This window comes from Taeniopygia guttata, chromosome 4A (assembly GCF_048771995.1).
Source record: "Taeniopygia guttata chromosome 4A, bTaeGut7.mat, whole genome shotgun sequence".
Lineage (NCBI taxonomy): Eukaryota > Metazoa > Chordata > Aves > Passeriformes > Estrildidae > Taeniopygia > Taeniopygia guttata.
The window spans coordinates 14,862,184-14,885,676 of NC_133029.1; the positions used below are offsets into that span (position 1 = coordinate 14,862,184).

At 53.2% G+C, this 23,493-nt stretch overlaps 1 protein-coding gene across 2 annotated transcripts in view; it reads left to right on the forward strand.

The window, feature by feature from the left end:
* Window positions 1-10,688, forward strand: part of MID2 (midline 2) — a 63,335-nt gene extending 52,647 nt beyond the window's left edge. The window contains exons 8-10 of one of the 2 annotated variants that reach the window (XM_030272745.4): window positions 1,652-1,813; window positions 7,054-7,261; window positions 7,441-10,688. In XM_030272745.4, the coding sequence (XP_030128605.1) occupies window positions 1,652-1,813; window positions 7,054-7,261; window positions 7,441-7,843 (773 nt within the window). In that variant the 3' untranslated portion in view covers window positions 7,844-10,688. The remainder of the gene's footprint in view (window positions 1-1,651; window positions 1,814-7,053; window positions 7,262-7,440) is intronic. The other variant, XM_072929204.1, reaches the window with a different exon arrangement.
* The last annotated feature ends 12,805 nt before the right edge of the window (window positions 10,689-23,493 follow it).

Sequence of the window (23,493 nt, forward strand, 5' to 3'; positions counted from 1 at the left end):
AGGAAATACCTCTCCAAGGTGTGCAGAGTTGGCCTGTGGAACCCATCCCCTTCGTGCTTCCATCAGACCTAAGGGTTTGGCAAGAGGCAGACATTTTTGTGGATGATGAATGCTACAATAAAAGGGATTTTTTTAACCTTTGGCAAGGGTAGGAGCGAGGAGGTTAGTCTTCAAGGCCAAGCTCTTTGAGGTTGTTTTGCAAAAGAAACCTACTTGGAAGGTCAAGTCCTTCTCCTGTCTTAGCCACCTCGTTGTTCCTGATGGAGCATCCCCAGCTGGTCCTTCCTGCAGGAAGGTGACACCGACCAGGCCAGGCTGTGCGCTCTGACGAGAGCAGCTCTGCATGCAGCTGCAATCAGGATCACATCTGGTTTATTTTTTACTTCACATCACACTCCTCTGTGCCCCTCGGCCATTCCCATGTGGATCTCAAACCAAATTCAGGATGACAGGGACTGCAACCTGCCCTTGTCCTGCGGCTGAGCCAGCCACTGAAGATGAATGAATTGGAAGCCGTTGCAAAAGAGGTGTGGAGCGTTCCCATCTCCTGCCTCCCAGCCCTGCACATGTTGAAACCCCCCTCCAGTCACCCCAAATTCATAATGCACTCCTCACCTCTCACCAGATCTAGGAAGCCTCCAGCTACTTCTTTCACACTTCCTTATTCCTTTTGGCTCAAAGCCCTACCCCTGTGCTGGGATAGCTGCCCTGGTTTCCCCTAAGCCCCAGAGCATCTTTGTCCCCAGTTCAGCCTCTCAGATGCTCATGCCAGCTGCAGGTGATCCTCATCCCAGTCATGCAGATGGCAGGAACAGCCTGTGGCACCATGTAAGGCTTTTCCCCTTTCCTGGAGCACTGTGTCACCCCACCTGAGGTACAGCACTACATTTCCACACATGCCAGGCCCTGTAGGCTCAGACACTGCAAATCACTGCAGCAGTCAGCTTGGCACCTCCATGTCTTGGCTTCTTCATTCCTTCCCATTTCCAGAAAGAGTTCTGCCTGCTGAATGGTTTCCAAGCGTCTGGATCCCTTCACTGGGAGCTCATTTTCTTTGAACCACTCTGCAGACCAGTCTATTTAGGGAGCCAAGCATCAGCCTCCCTTAGCCATGGATATTATTTCCCACCCTGGAGCACTTCGGACTGGGCAGGAACAATATTCAGTTGCAAACACATCGATTTGGGTGCAAATGCATCCCTTTGTGCTGCTGAATTGCATACTGGGGCCTAGAGCAGGAGGGAGGCTGTCCTGCAGGAGCAGAGACATGGCAGAGAGTGATGGTGGGGTGGTGGTGGGAGGATGGTGACCATCAACCCCTCCCAGGCACCAACAGCTTCCTCTGCCATCTGCCCTGGCTAGAAGCTGCTGCTGGCTGGATTTTCCTTTCTCTGCACCCTTTCCCCATCACTTCCCATGGCTGCAGCCCTGGTCCTGCCTTACCAACATTGCCTTTGTGTGATAATGGAAGAGATTCTGTGTTGCTGGGATTTATCATCTCTGGAAATTTCCCTGCAGACACTCTGAACCCCCAGGCAGGTGGTAAATCCTTCTGAGGGACACACGGTCATGAGCTCTGCATGAGCAGCACAGAGGCTTTGTATTCTGTCCTTCCCTGGGAATAAATCTCTGCCCCTCTCCTGCACTGCAGGTCTCTACAACTCCATGGACAGCTGGATGATCGTCCCCAACATCAAGCAGAACCACTACACAGTGCATGGGCTGCAGAGTGGCACCCGCTACATCTTCCTGGTGAAGGCCATCAACCAGGCGGGCAGCCGGAACAGCGAGCCTGCCCGCCTCAAGACCAACAGTAGGTGCCCAGGCACTCAGCTGGCCCTGGCAGGTGGGGGAGGAGAGTTTCCAGGGTGCCTGGGGTATGGCTGAGTGCTCCCTGGGAGCGGGCAGTGGGATGGAAACGCTGTGTTGTTAAATCGCTGCAGTGCCCATCTCCCTTGGTGCCTCCGTTCCTTCCCTACCTCAGGAATGGTCTCCTGATACCCCATATGGCGCCAGGGGCTGCCATCAGCCCTCTGCTCCTGTCAGCACCCATCCCTGGGGTTGTAATAGTCCATTCTTCTGGTGACTTTACATCCCTGGGCTTTTTGGGGCTGATGCAAGGAGTCACAGAGTAACTGTGTTCTTGTGTGTGGCTTAACTTGCACAGGTTTGGAAAATTGTAAGGTTGAAAAGTGTCTCCATGGTGGTGAATGGGGCTTTGCAGCCACACACAAAGCAGAAGTTTTTTCTTTCCAGTGCCCTGGGGATGCCAGGGAAGGTTAAATGTGTTTAGGGAAAGCTGAGCTCTGAGAGCAGTGGAGCTAAACCTGTCTGTCCTGGCACAGACAGAGCTCCAGGGTTTGTGGCAGGAAACCTTTTTCCATTGAAAAACAGCAAAGACAGCAGAAGCAGTGGCACCCATGGCCTGAAGGCTGACACAGGAGGGACAGTGTGAGATGCTGGGGGAAGAATAAGTTGTCTCTCCAGGTTGCCTGCCCCGTGCCCATGCCTTCCCAGTGCTTGCTTGTCTCTGTGCTCCTGGTGAGCACAGCCCTCCCATCTGTCCCTCTCCAAGCAGTTGTTTCTGCCTGAGCAGGGCTTTCATGATGATTTATCATCTCTACCTCCTTCTTTCCTTTGTGCAACATTAAACTGCATAAAACAACATTGATGCAGTGGGGCTGAGGGAGCTGCTGAAGAGCAAACTCCAACCCAGTCTGCCTGTTCATTAAAAATTGATCCCTCCTGCAGCTGCTGTTTCTTGGTGCTTCCCCAGCTTTGGGAGGTGCTGGCTCTGGGATGAGGAATGGGCAGGCTGGGAAGCTGGGAGCAAGGTGGCAGCTCCCACTGGACAGGGTCTGCTCTCTGGGATTTTAGCTGAGTGCCAGTCACCAGATGTGGGAATCCAGAGCTTCCCTCTGGCTGCCCTGGGACCCTGGCAGGGGTCAGGAACCCCCCTGGACAGAGCCCCAGAGACACTGGCTGTGATCTCTGGCCGTGGAAAAGAGTTTTCAATCTTACAGGATCAATTACAGGCTCTGAGTGTTTGATATAAGTAATAATTAAGTGTGGCATGGGTGCAAAAGTAAAATTTTAGGATTCTAGATTAGGGGTTCAAAGGGGACAAGATGGAGGAAATTGGGTGTGTTTTGTCCTTTTCTTTTTCTTCATGCCCTCCATGTTTCACTGTGGTGTTGGCATTTTTCTGTTGGTTCAGGCTGGGGACACACTGTCCAACGTAGGTGACAGATATTGGCACGTTATTGTAAATCCAGCACAGGTAGTTTGTGGTATTTAATGTTTGTACCATCCCACTGAGGGCAGAGCCCCACACGCTGCCCTGCAGGACAGAGCTGCGGCAGGGCAGCAGAACATGTCAGAGATAAACAGAATAAACAACCTTGAAACCAGCACAGACGAATTATGACTTCTTCTTTGGCAGCGGGGCAGAAAGAAAGAGACTTTCTACAATCTCAGAATCATCAATACCACAGATTCCAACAAGCAGAGCTGCCAGCACAGCTCCCAGGGCTCCTGCTTGGGGATGGACTGGGTTCAATCAGAGTCCAGCCAGGTGTTGAGCCCCCCTTGCTGCAGGGATGTGTCTGCAGCAGCCTCTTGTGTGTTTGAACCCTGGGGCAGCCCCACCTGAGACACTGCACAGGTTGTGTGTGATTGTGGGTTTGCCTGTGCTAAAGCCCCTTCCACAAGGACCTGCCAACCAGGTGTTGGGCAGGAGAGGCATGTGGCATTGACGGGCACATCCCACTCTGCCACCAGTTTGGTGTTCCTCTGCCACCTGTGTTTGTGGAAACTTCTGAATTCCTGAAAGTTTGATTTAGCCATATATATGGATATAATATATATTGATTTATTTCCTTCTGTGGCCACCTTCAGGGGACAAGGGCTCCTTTGGGTGTCCAGTGGCTCTGTGCTCCTGCTAGTTTTTGGGACCAGGGTTTCTCCTTTTCCTGTGGACAATATCCAGTTATCACACCCATGCTTTCCCACTGCTGTAACCTTGGTGGAAGCGTCAGCAGCTCAACACAGACAGGGCCCATTAACATATTTCACAGCCAGTTCTGCTCCTGAAGGGATGTCTGGAGAGATCTCTCCATCGCCAGAAGGTCAGTGTCAGGACACATCGATTTCCACAGCATCAGCGCTGTCAGTGCTGGCACTAAATCTGCATCCCTGAGCAGAGAAGCTTGGGAGAACAGGTTTGGTTTAGGACAGAGAGACCATCCTCTGCTGAGGCTGGGCCTGGGCAGGACTTATTTAGGAGCAAGTGTCCAAAAGTAGCTGAAAGTGCTGGAATGCAGGGACAGCCCCAGCTCTGGCCATAAATAAAGTGCAGGGAAATGTTTTTTACAGCCCTTGCCTTGGCCACTGCATCCTGGTCTTATTTTCCCTCACAATTCTGGCTTTTCCTGATTTCTGCATATCTTGGCAAGACCTTAGTGTGCTACAGGATGGCTCCATCCACATCCCATGTGAGATGTCAGGAGTGGGTTTGATGCCTGAGCAACGGGCTGCAAGATCACTATTGCTGACTGAATCATGTTAGGGCAGGATGAGTCCTGCAGAAGCTTCCCAGCAGGGAATCTGTGAAAATTTAGATGGATTTATGGCTTTCCTATGCCCTGATGACTCAGCAGTACAGTGCTGCATCTTTGTTTCTTTCTCTGCCGAAGGTGATGTCTTCAGGGAAGACAGGATGGTGTTGGCAGCTGTGCTCTGTGGGTGTCCTGTCCCCACAGGTGGCATCTTGGATGGCTGGGGGGCATGGGCACACTGCCACTGCAGGCAGAGAGGAGGGACAGAATGCAGGAAGGGCTGGCTTTGTGTCCCTGTGTCCCTGCAGCTTTCTTTGCTCTCTGGGCAGAACGTGGTGGGTGCCTGCAGCATCCTTGGGTGCAGAGTTCGTACCCATCCCTCCTTTCTCTCCACGCATTTTCAGCCAAACACAGTCACCAGCTGTCCACCCTCTCCACCCATCCCTGTGTCCCTGCAGCCAGAGGAGTGGGGCACGGAGGAGCTGCTGTGCTGCAGGGCACTGGTGGCACTGGTGGCACCCTGCACTGACCCCGGTGGGCTGGGCTGCTGGTCCTGGATCTGGCTGAGTGTTGGATGTCGTCTCCTGCTCCTGGAGATCTCATTCCAGTTATTTCCATAGCTGTTATGTAAGGCAGCAGGCAGCCTGTCCTCGCTGTCCCTCTGGGTGGGTGACAGGAGCTGGTGAGTCCCCGCTCACTGTGATGGGTGCAGGAGCCCTGTGAGGTCCAGGGGAGCAGGGTGGGTGTCTGGGGTGCTGCAGGGTGGGGATGCAGCTCCAGCACACACCTCCCTCTGCCTGGCTCCATCCCCACATTCCACTGACCTTGACCATGTTCCTGGCTGCCTCCCCTTTGCTCCCTCACACCCAGTGCCAGACAGGATTTCCTCTGCTCCACTCTGGCTCTGCAGGGAAGGGAGGGCTGATCCACCTAATGATAAATGCTCCAGGGGTGCAGCCAGCTGTGTCCAGCCCTGAAGGCAGCTACTTCCCCACAGCCCCCAGGCCTCATGCAGGGATGACCAGCAAAAGGCTATGAGGAATATCCCAGCAAGCTGAATTTGTGGGATAAAGGTAATCTGAGTGACCAGCCCAGGAGCTGCACCTTAATGCTGAGAGGAAACGTTAATGATGAGAGGAATCATCAGTGATGAGAGGAGTCATCTCAAGCCTTGGCTCTCTGCAGGGCAGAGCTGGAGGGCTGGAGAGTAGTGACTGGGAGGCACAGAGGCTGCTGATGGTGGGGGAGCAGGGAGTGAAGGCTGCAGTCAGAGCCCACCTTCCTCTGGCATCTCCCATGCTGGGGGGTTGAGGTTGGGACCATTATGACCTCTGTGAAGTCTGTATTTTTTCCCAGTGCCAGAGTGAGATTTTGGGAAGGGTAGCAGGTGCCTGGCTGTGTTCTCTGAAATGCCCTCCAAGCCTGTCCTTCACACTCACTGCCTGTGCACGCAGCTCAAGCACTTGCTCCAGGGCATGGCAGCACAAGCCAGTGATAAGGGCTGGGCTCCACTTCTTCACACTGACCTTAGCAAGGGGTTGCCTTCAGAAAGAGAGCTGTGAGTGTCTCCTGATGGAGCCAAGTATTTTTATACCTCACTTCCTCAGAGCTTGTCTCTTTTCATTACTGCCAGGAAAAGATACGGCAGAAAGATCAGAGCAGCCAGAAGAAGGAGGGGGCAGGTCACTCCCAATTTGCAGCTTTACTCTCAGGCTTCTCAACTCAATTATTCAGCAAATTGGGCTCCAAGGAAAACCAGCACGAGCTACCATCAGGTTATAGAGCACAGCACAGATGAGCTCCGCTCTGCAGCTGCAATGGTCGCTGATGTTGCAGCTCTTTGCAGACATTCCCAGCTGTCCTGGGGTTCTCCTTGTGTGTTTCCTGGCTGTTGTGGAGGTCTCCAGCCCAGGCTCAGGACCCAGTTGCTGTGGTGGTGTCATTGTTTCTTCTTGCTGGGACCCTGTGTCTGTAGCCAAAAATGGGAGTGTGAAGGAGGACACAGCTAGTCATGCCCCAAGCTGGGTACAAAACATGAGGGTGAAGGCATTGGCAGGACTTGGTGTGTTCTCTGCAGCTGTCATTTGCTTCATCCTGAAGCAGGTGAATCCCCATGGAAATGCTCTCTGGTGCCTGTGTGCACTTTATTGTTTTACTCCATCTCACGTGAAAACACAGCAGCAAAACCCACCTGAACTCAGTTTGCTTCTTTGTAGCATCTTGGGGGTTTGTTTGCAAATCCAGGGATAGTCTGGGACTTTCAGAGGGAAATCATGAATAAAAAAAGGAGGTTGGTTGAAGCTCTGTGACATCACCCAGATCTGGTCTGGTTTTGGGGAAAACACCCAAGCAAACCACCATTAAATATGCAAAGTTGAGAACACGGGATGTGAAGAAGCCCCATCAGAAGAAATGATGCTAATTTGTCTTATTAGCATCATTCCTGCACCGTGATGCTAACAACACAAATCCTAATCCACGTGTCTCCTCCCCACAGGTCAGCCATTCAAGCTGGACCCCAAGATGGCTCACAAGAAGCTGAAGATCTCCAACGACGGGCTGCAGATGGAGAAGGACGAGAGCTCCTTGAAGAAGAGCCACACGCCGGAGAGGTTCAGCGGGACCGGCTGCTACGGCGCGGCCGGCAACGTCTTCATCGACAGCGGCTGCCACTACTGGGAGGTGGTGGTGGGATCCTCCACCTGGTAAGGCACCACCTGTGTGTGGGGGGATGCTTTTCCAGTCCGCCTCTGCCAGAGATGCCCACCTGTGCCCTTTTACAGCAGGTGGGCTCTGAAAGCACGGGGTGCTGTAGCCATCAGGGCTGGGCTTGGTGCTGTGCTGAGGCTGGAGGGTGCTGAGCACAGCTTCTCCTCTCCCGCAGGTATGCCATCGGCGTGGCGTACAAGTCAGCCCCCAAAAACGAGTGGATCGGGAAGAACTCCTCTTCTTGGGTCTTCTCCCGCTGCAACAACAACTTCGTGGTGCGGCACAACAACAAGGAGATGCTGGTGGAGGTGCACCCGCAGATGAAGCGCCTCGGTGTCCTCCTGGACTACGACAACAACGCGCTCTCCTTCTACGACCCGGCCAACTCCCTGCACCTCCACACCTTCGAAGTCTCCTTCATCCTGCCGGTGTGTCCCACCTTCACCATCTGGAACAAATCCCTGATGATCCTCTCGGGGCTGCCTGCCCCGGATTTCATCGATTACCCCGAGCAGCAGGAGTGTAACTGCCGGCCCCAGGAGTCCCCGTACGTGTCAGGAATGAAAGCCTGTCACTAGGCTGCCCAGGCCTGCCCGTGCCCTGTGGCAGCACTGCCGTGCCGCTGGTGCAGGTGGCCAGCACTGCCCACTGGCAGCCGTGCCAGAGAGCCACTGTGGCACCCGAGCAGTCGAGCACCATCCACACCCAGCTCCATCCTACTTCAATGGAAAAAGTGGAAGAACCTCGAACCACAGCTGGAAATCAGCTGCTGTTGGTGAGCTCCAGGGTGCGCAGGAGTGGCTGGAGCAGCTCTTTGGTGGCTGCTCCCATCTCTCCCCAAGAAGATTGTCACCCAGATGGTTCTGTCTTCCCTTGGGGGGTGGAAAGGCCAGGGCGGGTTTCAGGGTGACCTGAGGTGCCATGGTGGTCAGGGAATGGCTCGTGCGTACCACGAGGCGCAGGTTGGGACAGGAGGGGTGGGCTCTGGAGCCCGCTGACAGCTGGTGTAGGGACCAGAGCACTGAGCAGCACTTTCTGGGGAGGACACTTTCCGTGTGGCTGAGGTGGCTTCCCTGGTGGGGTGGATAAGGCTTGGAGCCCTCAGGCTCGGTGACACTGGCAGTGGTGGTGTGGAGGATGGTGGTCCTGTGGAGGGTGGGTGCTGGTCTGTGGGAGTGCAGAGGGCACTGAGGGTGTTCCTGGTGGCTGTCCGTGCTGTAGATAGCATGCTCCTGATAATTTTCGGGGTCCTGCAGTGGAGAGCCACCGACCCCCCAGCCCACCATCTCCTCCTTTGAGAGCTTCCCAGTAATGGGGAGGCCTGCATCCTTGAGAAGCTTTGGCTCCTGGCACAGAGGTTTGGCAGCTGCTCTTTCCCAACACAGGGTCTGGCCAGCAGTGCCCTGCTCCATATAGGTCTCCATTAGTGTCCTGTCTGGTGTCCCAGTAGCAGAAACCAGAAATTCATCTTCCTACTCTAAGCCCACAGTAGAGTCCTGCTCAAAGACTACCTCTATGCTCCGTGACCCAAAATCTCAATTTATGACACTGACTCTTGACTTCTGGTTTGTTCTCCACCATGCCAGGGGATTGGACTGGGTGCATTTTAAAGATCCCTTCCAGCCCAAACTATTCCACGATTCTGTGCTGTGAGTGTGGAGCCATCCTGTTCATGCCGTGGCAGAGGACTGAGTCTGTCCCAGAGGCTCAGAGACCCTGGCTACTGGGAGCTCTTTGGCTGTCTCCAGTACTCCCAGTACCCACAAGCATCAGGTCCCCTGGCCAAGCTCCGATCTCCAGATTTTTTTAAGAGGGCAGGAGGAGCTGGGCTGGCACACAATCCCTGTTGCCACCATGGGGGTTTGTGGCACAGTTTGGGGCCAGTGGGCATGTGAGTGGCTGGGACACTGTGGGGGCAAGGATTTCAGGCATGATGGTAGCCTAAGGCAGCTGATGCTTGGCCTTTGCTCTGTGACATTTGAAACCACTTTTGCTCCTCTAGATGTGGTGCCTCCGTGGGACTGGAGACCACTGAGCTGGGACCTCCCAGCTCTGCCAGCCTCTCCCTGTGGAGCTTGCTGATAGGGAACTACCCCTGCTTGTTGAACCTGATTTCCTTCTACAACAGGGTGATCCACCTGATTGATCCAGGGAAACCATGAGATGGAATCTTTTTGGACTTTAGCAGGCTTTAGCAGTCTCTCACAGGATCCTTCTGGATGAAACCTCCAGCCCACAGCTGGATAAACACATCACAGGGTGGCTGAGCAGCTGGCTCATGGGTCAGGCACAAAGGGTGATATCAGGCTGGCACTAGTCACTTGTGGGGTTCTGAAGGGCTCCATCCTCGGCCCTGTGCTCTTCAACATCTTCATTAACAACCTGGATGCAGGACTGGAAGGGATATAAGTGAGTGTGGTGGTGACAGCATTGCCCAGGAGGAGAGTGTTCCCATGCCATCTCTGTGTGTCTGGGCTGTGGTTTTTGGAAAAGAGAGGTGGGCAGCACCTTGGGGAAGGATCTTCTGCCGGCCCTGCCAAGCTGAGAGGGGTTTCCCTCTGATCCAGGCTGCTTCTCCATGGTGCCTGGCAGGGCACAGGGGATACCCCCCTCCTTCTGCCTCCTCCTGAGCAGAGGAGAAGCTCTGTTTGCTCCTCCCAGCCCGGAGTGTAGGAGCTCAGGGAGGGTCAGCAGGGCACGCCTGCCATCCCCACAGCCTGCCTCATGGCCCTGTTTCACTTTGGGAGGCTAAATCACCCTTTTAAGTCGGATGTTTTTCATGGGAAGGTCTCATGGAAGTCTGTGCTGGTCCCATGGGGCTGCTGATCCTGTGTCACCCCAGAGGATCCAGGCACTGGAGAGGGATGCTGGCCCTGGCAGTGCTGAGGATGGCGCTGGGAGCATTCAGCAGCATCAGCTCAGAGACCATGAGCCCTTAACCTGACATTTGCACCTGATGAAATTGCACTAATTGTGGGACCCCCTGGCCCCCACACGTGTCTCATACCCGGCCAGATGGGGCTGGGGGAGCCCCACACCCTGAGCAGGGGCTGGGGCCTTTCCCACTCACCCACATTGTCCTCTTGTGGTACTGAAAGCAGAGCCCACCCAGCTGTCACCATGATTTGGGGAGCAGCAGCCCCATCCCTGGGCCCTGCTTAGGACATGGAGGGGGGCTCAGCGTGCTGCTGCTGGTTCCTCTGCTCCTGGTGACACCAGTGCTCAAGTTCGGGATGTGTGGACTCCTGGCTTCCCTCAGCCTCTCCTTCCACCTGTAACATTCCTGCTTCCATTTTACTTGGGGGGAGGGCTGTTCTTCCTGTTGGGTTTTCCCTTTTTGTTGGTTTTTTTGCAACTTCTTTGTTAACATGTGTATATATATAAATATATATATATATAAAAAATATAATATAATATAATATATATACGTTACTGGGTATGTCTGTGTGTCAGGGAGGCTGTAAGGTGAGGACAGCCCTGGGATCTTCTTGCTGGCCATCACAACGTTCCCCAAACCTGGCAAAACATATGGCCATGCATCCACAGGAGCAGAGGGGATTTGTGGTGCCACCCAGCAGCAGCTTTCCTTGTGCTGGAAAGTCGGTGGGGTGGCCAGGCACAGGGGGTGCTAAAACTCCATCCAAAACCATCTGTACACATAAATACCGAGCAGCGTGCTGCCAGCCCCTGGGTGATGTCCCATTATGCAGGACACTGAGTGTGCCAGCCACGTCCTGGAGCTCTCATCCACCGCTGCCTTGCTGGGGATGGAGCTGGTGGTGGGGCCAAGCACTGGCCGTGGCAGCCCCCTCACAGAGCCCCAGCCCCAGCCCTGGGGACACATCCCGGGGGTCTCCCAGGGTTCCCACCAGGCAGGACTGGGCCCAGGGCGTGGGCACAGCCCGTGCTGCAGTGGTGCCACTGGGCAGGAGCTGCTGGAGAAGGGACACTGGCAGGAGCCTCATGTGGGGGAGCACAGGCACACGAACCTGCAGAAAACAGCCCGTTTTTGGAGCACAGGTGCCTGAAATATTTATTAAGTGGAAAACATACGGTGCAAACCAACACTGTGGAATTAAATATTTCTTGCTTTATGCCTTTGCTCCAGGCTTTTCCTGTTAAAGATAAACCACCAGCACATGGAGGCTGCCTGGAGGATGAGTTGCTGTTTCCACTAGGAACAAACCTGTGGTGTTTGCACTGGTCAGAGATGTGCCCTTGCTGTGGGTTGTCAGTGAGCCACAGCAGTGATGGGCTGGGTCTGGTGCTGGTGCTCCTGCTTCTGCCCAGAGCCCCACGAGGAGTGGGGAGCTGCAGTGCCCAGGGCTCACAGCCTCCATTCCCAGACATTTTATTCCCTGGTCCAGAGACTGGCAGGTAGCCCCAGACCACCACAGCTTGCCCAGCCCCATCCCCTTCATCTGTTCCATCACTCTGCTCCAACCTGGTTTGCTGCATGTCCTGGGACAAATGTGTGGGGTCTGGCAGGGATCTGCAGGTGGTCCTGAGCTCTGGCCACTTGTCTAACAGATCCCAACACAGGTCCCAAAAGCCAGAGGTGCCCCAGCCCTGGTGAGGAGCCCCCATGGCAGGAGAGACCCGGAGCCCAGTGAGCACCCAGCGAGCAGCAAGGACACAACAGGAGCAAAAATCGGGCTATTCCCAGGTATAAAGAGACACAGATCCTCTCCTTTCACCATGGGAAAGTTGTCCCTGGGAGAGGAACAGCTCCCCTCTCCAGGGGAGACCTGACAGGAGCTGTCAATCCATGGGATTGACACAAGGTGGGAACTTTCTTTTCTTTTAAACTGAAAAATAAAACCTTCCAAAGGATAATCATTCCCCGAATGGCCAGAGATGGGCACTTGAGCAGCAAAGGCTCGGCGTGGAGAGGTGAGGCACACCCCGAGCCTGCCGTGAGCACAGCCCGGCTGTCACAACAGCTCCACAGCATGGACCGTCTGCTCTGAGCTTCCAGAGCTTCCAGAAAGGCAGGAATTCTCTGCAGGGATGTGTCTGACACGCTGCCCACCGTGCTGCTGGCAGGATTCCTGCCTGGGCGCTGCCATGGCTCGCCAGGATGGATGGATGCTGTGTTAGCCCAGCGCCTGCAGGGCTGGGACGCAATGGGAAGGGCACACCTTGGCAAAACACGGTCCCGGGGCCATCCCTCCTGCCTCCACCCCAACGGAATGAGAGGAAGCTCCAGAGATTGTCCATGGTCTGTAGGACGACCGTGCTGAGTGGGGAAATGAGTCCTGGGAGGGGAGGATGCCTTTTCCTTGAGGTTTCCATAGGCGCGCTTCGTTATCCCTTAAACCCGTGGGTTTTATTAACCTGAAACCCATCTCCAGGACAAATCACAGCCCAAGGCAAGGCCCAAAGGGATGAGGAGCACTGGGACAGCAGAGCTGGAGGCTCATCCCTGCTGGGGCTGCTCAGGCTGGCTCGGCTCAGAGCCCGCTTGGTGCCAGCCCGAGGAACGGGCAGGACTGGGAGGTGCTGGGCAGGGCAAGAGCAGATGGCAAAGGATCAGCCGGTGCTGAGGTGGTGCCAGGGAAGAAATGTGGCAGTGTCACCTCTGGCTGTGCCAAAATTCCCTGAGAGCCATCCCCACCGTGGGACCGGTCCCACGTTCCCTCCTGCCAGTGCCAAACGCTGCTCCAGCCCCACGAGTGCTGGGGGTGGTCCAGGGCCTGTCACAGCTCCTGCTAACCAGGGGAAGCTGATTAAATCATCCCTGGTCACCTCTTGCCCAGCCAGTGCCAGCATGAGCCCAGGAAGGAGCTCTTCCCTTTCTCTTCCTGCTTTATCTGGTGCCTTTCCCTGTCAACCTCGGGTTTCTAGGAAACGGCATCCCTCGTTGTGAAAGCCAATTTAAAACCATCACTCACATGGCAGGTTGTTTCATGGAAAGGAAAAGGCTGCTCTGAGATGATGGAATGAGCTTTGCTGCTGCTTTCCAGGAATGTGCTTTAAACACAAGAGGTTTCAGCACCACAAATACTGAAAATCAAACCAGAAGTGCATTCCACAAGTCAACCAGGAGGGGAAAGAACAGCATGTGGCGTGGGCCTGGAAAGGCTAATGGCAGGTTTGGGGAAACTGAGGAGAAGGTTGGTGTTGGCTTTTTACTTTTCATTTCTTTTGTAGTCCATTAAATAGGAAATTTTAAAAATCCCTCCCTTGAGAAAGCTTAAAAACACACTGCCTGGGAGCCCTGGGTCTTCCCCCCTGCTCTGGGAACCTGCAAAGTGAAGAGATAAGAGAAATCACTGGGCTTATATAGCGAGTGATCAGGATGTCTCATCTGTCCTGTCTGCAGCAGCAATGACTTGCACTGGGGTGGGATAATCCTCACAGGAATACATGCTACAGCTCTCCCATCCAGGAATAAAAATCCCTTTAACTGGTGATTTCACTCCAGGCTGGGAAAAAAAACCCCATTAGTTAAATAAATGGACAGAAAAGAAAATTACACCCTGACCTGCTCATAGACTGCGCAGGGCAAATGAGTTAGAGTCTGAGCTGGCCCAAATTAATCCTTAGTGGAACTTGATTTTAAATACTCATCTGAATAATCACCCCCTAAAACTGAGTGTTCTTGATCATTAGACTGAGCATTGCTTAGTATTCTTGGTCTGGCTATGGAGTGGACAACACCTGGAATGAGACCAGAAGCCTTTATTGAATAATTCTGGGGTTTCAGACATGTGAGAGGGAGTGAGAGAGGCAGGAGGGAGGTGGTGAGGACATCAGTGCTTGTGTCTCAGACCAAAAATGGCTGCAAGGGGAGCCTCAGGAATTTTCCTGAGCTGCGGGAACCCATTTTGAGTTGCAGGAACTATCCTGAGCTCGAGGAGCCTGTCCTGAGCTGCAGGAACTGTCCTGACCCACCTGGGGCAGGCAGCTGGAGACTCCAGCCCTTCCTCAGCCCTTGCAAATCCCACCGGGCCCCTCTCCTGAGAACATCCCACCCAGGCTCACCACTGCATCCTCCAGGCTTCGGAGCCAGGCAGGAGCAGCACAGGGACTGTTCATGGAATTGGGTCCAGTTCTCCATGGCAACGAGCAAGAACTGGGTCAGTGCAGGATGCGAGGAGCCAAGCACTCCCAGGAGTTTTAAAAAGTAAACACCAGACAGAAAATAAGGCAGAAGGAGCTGGGGTGGGGGCAAGGGGACCCTGGGACCCCCAGAGCTGAAGCAGAGCCCCCATCACCACATGTCACAGAGAGCAGAAGGGTCCCAGTGCTGCCCAGGGAGGGGGGCACAGGAAGGCTCCCGTGGGTACTTCTGAGACAGTGGATCCAGGGCTGCACAGAGCAGGGGCTGCCTGGTCCCTGAGGCACACACAGCCCTCCACAGCTACAGTGAGCAACTGAGCCTCAAAAATTCCCCCAGCCACAGCCTCCCTGCCCTCTGTTCCCCCTCGCTTTGAGCCAAGTGCCTTCTCTCCACATGGCCCTTGCTCTCCTGCCTCCCTGGCTCTAATTTGTCCCTGTTTATTTACACAGGCAAGCAGGCTGACATCCATCACTGGGATTCTCTGTGCAGAGGCAGTCTGTGTGAAAATGCTCATTACAGCTCCTCGCTGACAGGAGCTGTGCTGGGCTGGCTGCCTTTGATCAGCTGCTCGGATGGAGCCTGGCTCCGTGAAGCAGAGACTGCAGCGTGCCCCTGCCACTGCACAGTGCCTCTGCCACCACAGCCCACCAGAAATCACCTGAGTGATGGGCCAGGGCTGGGCTGGCAGTGGTTTGAGCTGCAGGGCAGAGCGGGAAGAACTGGAGGATGGACCTGGATAATTTTTAAGGTCCCTTCCAACCCAAACCATTCCATGGTTTGAGGAAGCTGAACACCAGAACAACGAGAAAATTACCTGCAGAGTTTCCTCAAGGCCCATTAGAGCCACGAATTTGGCTGCTGTGGTTACTGATGGTCACAAGGAGCCATCACCACCTTCAGCTGGATTGATGATTTAATTGATACCTGGGCTCTGAGCTTTCATGTACCAAAATGTATGTCCATCATTGGCAGACCTTTGCCCTTCATTTTTCATTAAAATGCATCTGTTCTGTTCCCAGTGTGTCACCCTGATGGGAATAACCTCCTTGAGTGGTATCTTCCTTTGTAAAATGGGCTTTTTAATCCTGCTCCACCTGATAATGAATTAAAAACTCTCTTAACATTCACACAGCACCTGGAGGATGGAGAGAAGTGCTACTGATGACAAAATTACACTGTTATTTTATTTCACTCACTGCACAAATACACAGCAGCATCCTCTGGGCCCATTGAGCACCTTGGGCCACAATGGAGCCTGAGCCCTGTCCCCTGCACAGCCACACACGGCCCCAGCTACAGCCTCAGGCACTTCCCAACCCAGTCCCCACCACGGGGCCCAGGGTGGCCAGCATGGAGATGGCCAAGGCCCCACATGGCCTGGGAAGGTGGGAAAGGGGGAAGTGGGCAGGTGGGGATGCTCCCAATGTGTCACTGCTGCCCTGCCCTGCCCAGGGCAGGCAGCACTGGAGCACTGGAGCAGCCTGGGGCTGGTTAATGGCACAGGAGCCCTTTATCCCTGAAGGCAGGGGTACCTCAGGTTCACATACAGAACACCTGTGTTCTCAAGGCCCCTCAGCCAGGTGGGATTTTCCCCTGGATTGTCAAGGTAACCAATCCTACCACGCATGGTTCCATGGGAGCTGGGATCTACCCCCTGTGCCCTCTGCACAGCCCTTCCCGTGTGTCTGGGCCTACCCCTGTGCTGTATTTAACCTGGATTTCCCCTCAATCCTCCTAGAGAATCAGAGAATTTCCTGAGTTGGAAGGAATCCATCAGGATCAAGTCCAATTCCTGGCCTTGCACAGACCCCCAGCAATGCCACCCTGGCAGCGCTGTCCAAAGGCTCCTGGAGCTCTGGCAGCCTCGGGGCTGTGCCCATTCCAGGGCAGCCTGGGCAGTGCCAGCACCTCTGGGGGAAGAACCTTTCCTGCTCTCCAGCCTGACCCTCCCTGGCACAGCCCAAACCATTCCCTCAGGGGGAGGCAGGTGGGAGGGAAGCACCTCCTGGACCTCCTCTCCAGAAATCCCTCACTCCACGCCCAGCTCCAGCCCAGTGCTGCTCGGTGATGCCTCAGCAGAGCCCAAGAGATGCCCAATTATCCATGGACCCGAGTGACCGGAAACCAGGGTAGTGGAGGAATTTGTAATTAAATTGCCATTAGATGGGTAACAGATTGTCTGGCAGCTGACAGTGAGTGAAAATGCTCCATTCTGTCATGTTTTATCAGCATGAAAACCATTTGCAAGTGCTCTAATTACATTCCTAATTGCCAATGTGATTAGGGACCTGCAGCTGTTCATTAAGCGTGTGTCACCCTCAGCCAGCAATCTGGAAGAGAGAATATTTAATTAATTGAATAGCACATTGGATGAGGAGATGGCCGGACTGGAAGCTGGGAGCCTTGTGCTGAGCAGAGCTGGTGGGCAGCAGCCTCCTCCTTCCAGCCCTGGGCACGGTGGAACCCAGCCTCTGTGGGAACCTAATAATATAAAAATGCAGGAGCTCTCCTGCCCTGATGTCCAACCTGATTTTTATCTTCTCGGCTGGTCATGCTTCTTATTAGTGGAACAGTGTGATCCACGTGGCTGCTGCTGCAGTGACCAGCCCCAGAGAGGGACAAGGCCTTCAAGGTGCCTCTTTCCCTGATAGTCCATCCCTCCTGGCCACTCTTCCCAGCCCTGCCTTGTTCCCAGCCTTCTCTCTGTACTTTTTCTTTCCTCAAACACACCAACAGCTCACGTGGGGTTTCCCATTGGAACAGAGCAGCTGTGGCTGCCCCATCCCTGGAAGTGCTCAGGGCCAGGTTGGATGGAGCTTGGAGCAACCTGGGATAATGGAAGTTGTCCCTGTCCATGGCCAAGGGTTGGAATAGGATGTTTTTTAAGGTCTCTTCCAACCCAAACCATTCCATGGTTCCATTTGCTATAGTTCTACTTCCAGCTCCCCCTGCTTGCCTGAGCAGCCACACAGAGAGAGGGAAAAACACAAGTGCATCCAGATCAGCTCATTTCTTCAAATTTAACATACTCCGGTGCCTTAAAATATTCCTGGTCACAACAGGGAGAGTCTTAGGAGGCTTCACCTTAATCCCTGTTTAATTTCCACTTAAGAAAATGTCACTGCGGATGTTTAATAAGAATTAATTCTGGGTTTTGCACAGTTACTTTCAATTAAATAGCCCCAAGTGTTCCATGACTCTTCAAACAGACACTAAAGCACATTGAATCCTGCTCCCCATCCATTAACTCCAGTGCTTCTGTCTCTGCAGCCTGCAGCTCCCAGTCCTGCTCTCACTCCAGCGCTGAGGGATGATGTGGGGCTGCAGCTCCAGGCTGGCTCTGTCCTGCCATGGGCCCATTTGGGAGGATGCCAGGGTCCCTCTCAGCTTGGACATCGTTTTATCCCAAACACTGGAGCTTGCTCTGAAGGGTGGGATCTGCCTGTAGCCACAGTCAGGCTGTGAAATAATTCATGTGAGGGAGAGCAGAGCCTGGTATGGGTAAAGGTGCTTGGAGGAAGGGACACCCAGAGAATGTCCCAGCCCCTCTGCCCACTCTCTGAGTTCCCCTCAAGTGTGCAAACCTGTCTCTGGCCCTCCTGCCCCAGACCTGTGAAGTTGCTTTTATAAAAAATGGAAAGTAAATAAAAAAAACATAGGGAGTCCACTGCAAACCCAATTATTCCTCCTTTTTTCTTCTTGCATACTTTTTTTTTTTTTTTCCTGCTGCCTAAGTGCAGTGCTTTGCACTTGTCATTATTGAATTTTCTATCTTTGATTTTGGGCTATTTTTTCAGCATGACGAGATTATCCTTAATTCCAAGCCTGCTTCTCCCCCTGCAAGCCTGCAGCACACAGGAACATGAAATCATTCAGATTGAAAAAGTGCTCTGAGACCATCAATCCAAATCATGCTCCCAGCACTGCCAAGCCCACCACTATCCATGTCCCCAAGTGCCACATCCACAGGACCCATCCCCAGGCAGTGCCTCTCCCCTCTGCTAGGAAATTACCCCATTTCACTTTCAGACACTTTTGGGGTGCAAGTGCTGACAGGGATGTGTCTGAATCCCAAAAAACTGCCCCCATCAACCCTCATCCATCTCTACCAAAGGTACCCATGGAAATTTGGGCTCTCCAAGGAACCACCTCTCTGAGCTGCAGCGCTTCACTGGCTGAGTGGCAGCGGGAGCATGTGACAGGAGAGGAAGGAAACTGCAGCCTGATCAGGATGAAAACAAATTTTCTATCCACTGGTGAAAATGGGTTCAATAAGTATCTGCCCCACCACAGCCATTTCCCACAACAGAGGCCTTGCTTCTCTCCCACTGCCCTCTCTCCGTGCTGGGACGATGTGGGTGCTGAGAGCCACAGCTCTGAAACCTTGGCTGCAGGAGAAAAACACCTCCTGAAGTCGCCTTTTCTGTTCATTCTCTCCACTCTCCCCCCAAGTAAATCCTGGGAGCTTGATCTATGGAGCCCAATGGAGTTCACTGCAGCCCTCCAGGATGGAGTGAGGCACGGGAATCAGACAAAAACACCAGTGGAGAGGGAGATGGGAACGCACAGTGTGGATTTGGCTGCCTCATCTTGGATTATTTCTTTGGGAGAACCCTAACTGGGCTTGGGCACCAGGCTCTGGAGCCAGGGAGCCCTTGCTCTGACAAATCACCTCCAGGACACAGGGCAAAGTAAGGCAAATGGTGATTCGGGTGTTCAGACCATCTTTGATCCTATTGCTCCACGTGATGGGCTCTTCTCCATTGCTTCTTGTATCCTCTCCCAATCCCTCTCTCCCTCCTCTCCATCACCTCTCGTATCCTCCCTTGCTTCCTGCTCCCAGTTCTCCTCCCTCCTCTCCATCCCCTCTTGTACCCTCGCTCTGTCCCTCTCCCTGTCCCTCTCCCTGATCTCGGTTGCTCTCTCTGTCCCTCTCAGTCCCTCCCAGCAGCTCTCAAACCCTCGTTCACACCCTGCTCCTTGCTCCCCATGGCTCGAGCATCCTTTACCCAGGAGTTGCCCCTCGGCTCCCTCTCCCTCTCCATTCCCCTTCCCTCACAGCCCCTGCCCTGTCCCAAACTCAGGACGACCCGGAGGCGTGGTGTGTGCCAGCCAGTGCCTGGGCACGTGTGTGCCAGTCTCGCAGCTCCCTGCAGGCCCAGGGGCTGTGCAGAGCCGATTCCCGGATCCAGGACACCATCCCAGCCACTCCTGCTCTCATCCCCGCCGCTGGAGTCAGAGGGTGAATTCATCCCAAGGAAAGGGATGAGCGAGGCAGTCTGGAGCCTCCAGCTCTGCCCTCCATCCTCTCCAGGGCTGGGACCCAATTAGAGCCGAGTGCCGCGGGCTGCCGTCCACCAGCAGCACACTAAATACTGTTCCTGTTCACATTAGAGCGCCTGGAGAGACACTGGGCAACAATTACTCTCTCTAATTAATGGCCAGATTAAAACAGGGCTCAGTTCTACCCAGTAATTTGAAAATGAGAGACTCCATAACCATCCCCAGCACACGAGAGCATCATACTTATAAAGACCTATTAAATTAAGATCTTTGAGCTACTGTTACACAGAGGCCATGAATTACTGTCTGTGTTAAAAACAGACACATTATTTATTGAACCCATGGAATTAAGCCTTTCCAGTCTGCTGGAGACCTCGAGCAGATGATTCAAAGCCCAGTGCTGGCAGCCCTGGCCATGCAGCTCACTGGGACCAGGCACGGCCAGACTAATTCACAGCTCCAGGTTGTGCAGCATGACACAACATTAACCAGCCCAACTTCAGGAAATCCAAATTTATATTGCTTTAATTAGACTGGTCTCTTTAATCCCCAAGTGCACGCAGGACCAATGGTACACGGTGGCACAGAGGGGGGTGTTACCTCTCCCTCAGTCAGACCCACCTTGCAGGTTGCCATTAAGATTCACACCCACAATGACACCATCAAGCACATGCCTCATTCCTCCCAAGTCATCAGTTACATCTTTGGAATGATTTTGAGAAGATAAACCTGAGGCTATTAGAGAAAAGACCTTGAACTGAACATGTCAGAGGCTCTGCAGCATGTTTGGTATGCAGCATCCATGCTGGGGAGGGAGCGTTCCTGTGCTGGAAAATGAGTCCAGAAGAGGAAGGAGGCATTTGGAATATGTGATCAGCCATTGTCTCCCTCGAAGCAGGGAGGATGGGCACAGGCCAGCCCTGTGCCATGGGGTGAGGGACAGGAGGGCTCTGAGGCAGCAAGAGCTGGAAAGGTGTCCGATACACCCACAGCATCGGGGCTGGGAATGCAAATGAAATTTTGTGGAAGAAAACACATAATGGTAAAATAGTTCAGCACAGCATTGGGCTGGTAAATAAAACAGGACTACACAAATGGAGGAGCTGGGAAATGTCCTCTTTGTGTTATCACCCTTCCCCATTTCCAAAACCTTTATGAGGTTGCACCATGTCGTGCTCACTGCCAGGGAAGAATTGTGATTTAAATAGAGACAAACCACCACAGTGGAGTTTTTGGGGGGAAAAGTAGTGCACATTCCCACCTTTAGCTCGGCATCAAATGTGGTGCTTAAATCCCCTCCATCACCAAAGGTGCTTGACCTAAGCAATGGTGTGACATGGGAGCAATGGTGACAGGGAGGGGAAGCATCCCTGTGCCATTCCCACAGCATCCCCCAGCACAGGGAGGCATGAACCACATGGTGCACAACACAGGGAAAAAAGCAGAGTGTTGGTGACACGGAGAGGTTGGTGACATGGAGAGGGTGAGCAGGAGCAGCTGCCTTTTTCCCTGTACATCCCAAGCTTGGTGCCTCTGGCTCTGGATCTGCCATCACTGCAGGATGCTGTTACACTACTTCCAAAGATGATTTTTTTGACCTAGGTCTTGAAAATTAAGCAGAAATTGCTATCTGGACAAAAAAATCAAGTCCCCCTCCAGTCCCCAGACACAGTCTTGGGTGGTGGTTCCTGAGAGCCCAGGCCAGGCCCGGTGGCCGGGGCAGCAGGGAGGGAGAGCCCAGCCCAGCCCCAGAGCCAAGGCTGTGCAGTAAATCACAGCACAACAACCCCCAGTGGCCCGGGGATCATTTATCATCCTGCATGCACAGGAAGGCAGCCAGGGGATGATAAAAGTCTGTTCAGATTAATGGCTTGAGGAATTAGAGAGGAAGGAAATTGCATCAGCACTGGAATTCCTCACCCTGTGCTGGAAAACACCTCCCTGATGGTGAAAATTGCATGAGCCAAACAATCACACCTCTGCCATGTAACCCTTTAGTCTGGATGCTGTGTAACCCTGTAATACAGATTCACTCACATTGCACAAAGGTTTTCCTTTCTTCCCTAACTCCTAGCACAGGTACTTTCCATCACCACCAACCTTAGGACATATCAAGGTTTTGTGCCGGTCTCCTTCCCTATTCCCCAGGCTGCTGATGCTGTATCCTGATCCCAGAAACATCTTCAAGAAAATTAAAAATAAAATGTAAGCGTTTTTTTTACAAAACCTGATGAAAACCTGAAATAAAATTAATATACCTAGGGCAAAAAGAAAATAGTTGAAACCAGAATTCCCCCTTTCTCCCATTTTTCCCCTGTGTGTGTACCCATATACACATATTTAGAGAACTTCAAACAATTTCCATTCCATTTCAGCTGATCTTTTAACTCATTTCCAAGCACTTTGTAAAATGAAAAGACGTGGGAGCTCCTCCTCCTGGAAATGCCAAGACCCAGTTTCTCTGCATCAACCATTTCAAACCATTTATCCACTCAGCAGCTTTTTGGACCGAGGAGTCACTGAAGCTGCACATGCATCTGCAGGCAGCTGGATTTTAAATTAAAAAAAGGAGGCAAAGCTCAATCCAGGGTTTCCAGGGGCTGTGCCTGTGAAGAGATGGCTGAGATGTGGCTGGGATGAGGAGAGGGGCTGGGCTGGGGTGATGAGCTCAGTAGGGTGACAGGCTTCCCTTCTCCCATCCTTCCCAGCCCTGGTGACCAGCCCAGGGGTCCCCAGCCCACCTGGCTGTGACACATCTCTCACTTAATCCCTCTGCATAGAGAGGGAGTTCACCCCTGCAGCCCCAGCTCACAGCCCCCTGCACCCTGCTGCTGCTCCAGTGTTTATTTCAGGCCTACTGGGAACAAAAAAAATAGGAATACAAAAGTAGAATAGAGGGTTTATTTACTTGCAGAAAAGGCAGCGTTGGAGCTGAGTTCTCGCCATGAGCACGAGGAATATAAATAGCACAGAGAGAGAAAGGAAATTCAGGATCTGTTTTGGGAAGCATGGCTTGGATGGATTTAACAGCTCTGGCTCCTTCTGATGGCATTGTGCTGGGACATCAGATTAAACCAAAAAAGCTCTGCTTCTGCCCAGGAATCATCAGGGGACAGCTTTTGCATTGAGCTGTGGCAGTAACTTCCCTCAGTAAAATCCATAGTGATGAAGTTCTGGGACATTCACTCATATTTCCATCTTTTATGGCAACAGTTGCTATTAAATAAAAATTTTCTCTCTTGGTTGATGACAGCCCCGGCTGCCACCACAGGCATGGGCACATCCACGGATTTCCAAACCCCTGGGAGTGTTCTGTGTGTGAAACTGGACTGAAATGGGAGTCCTCTGGTGCTGCTGGCTGGGAGCAAAGGTTTGTGCTGGTCAGGGGCTGGTGCTTGGGCACAGCTCTGCTGAGCTCTGTGCCTGCCTGGAGCTGGCTGGGAGCTCCAAGCGGGGTCAGGGATGGAGGGAAAGGGATGTGGTGGGGACAGGGATCCCTTGGCACGGAGTCTTGGCAGAAAAAAAAACAAAAACCAAAACCAAACACATTTTAACATCGTGTTGGCCTTAAATGAGTTTTCCCTTTTCCACCTACCTTCCAAGGGTTTAGCTCTAGATGACTTGACTGACCAGCTCATCCCCATGGACCTGCAAGAGACTGAGTGGCTGCTGCTGACACATGGGGACAAGATTATTATTGATTTTCCAATGAAAACCCAACAATACAGCCAGAGCCAAATAACCTCCTAACCCCTCATCTTGTTCTTGACATGTGTTTTCTACATTTCAACATTTTCTCCCCTCAGTACAGAATGGGCTCCCAGACTCTGCAGCTGGCACAGCTAACCCCTCCACCCCCACAAACACACACCAGATCAG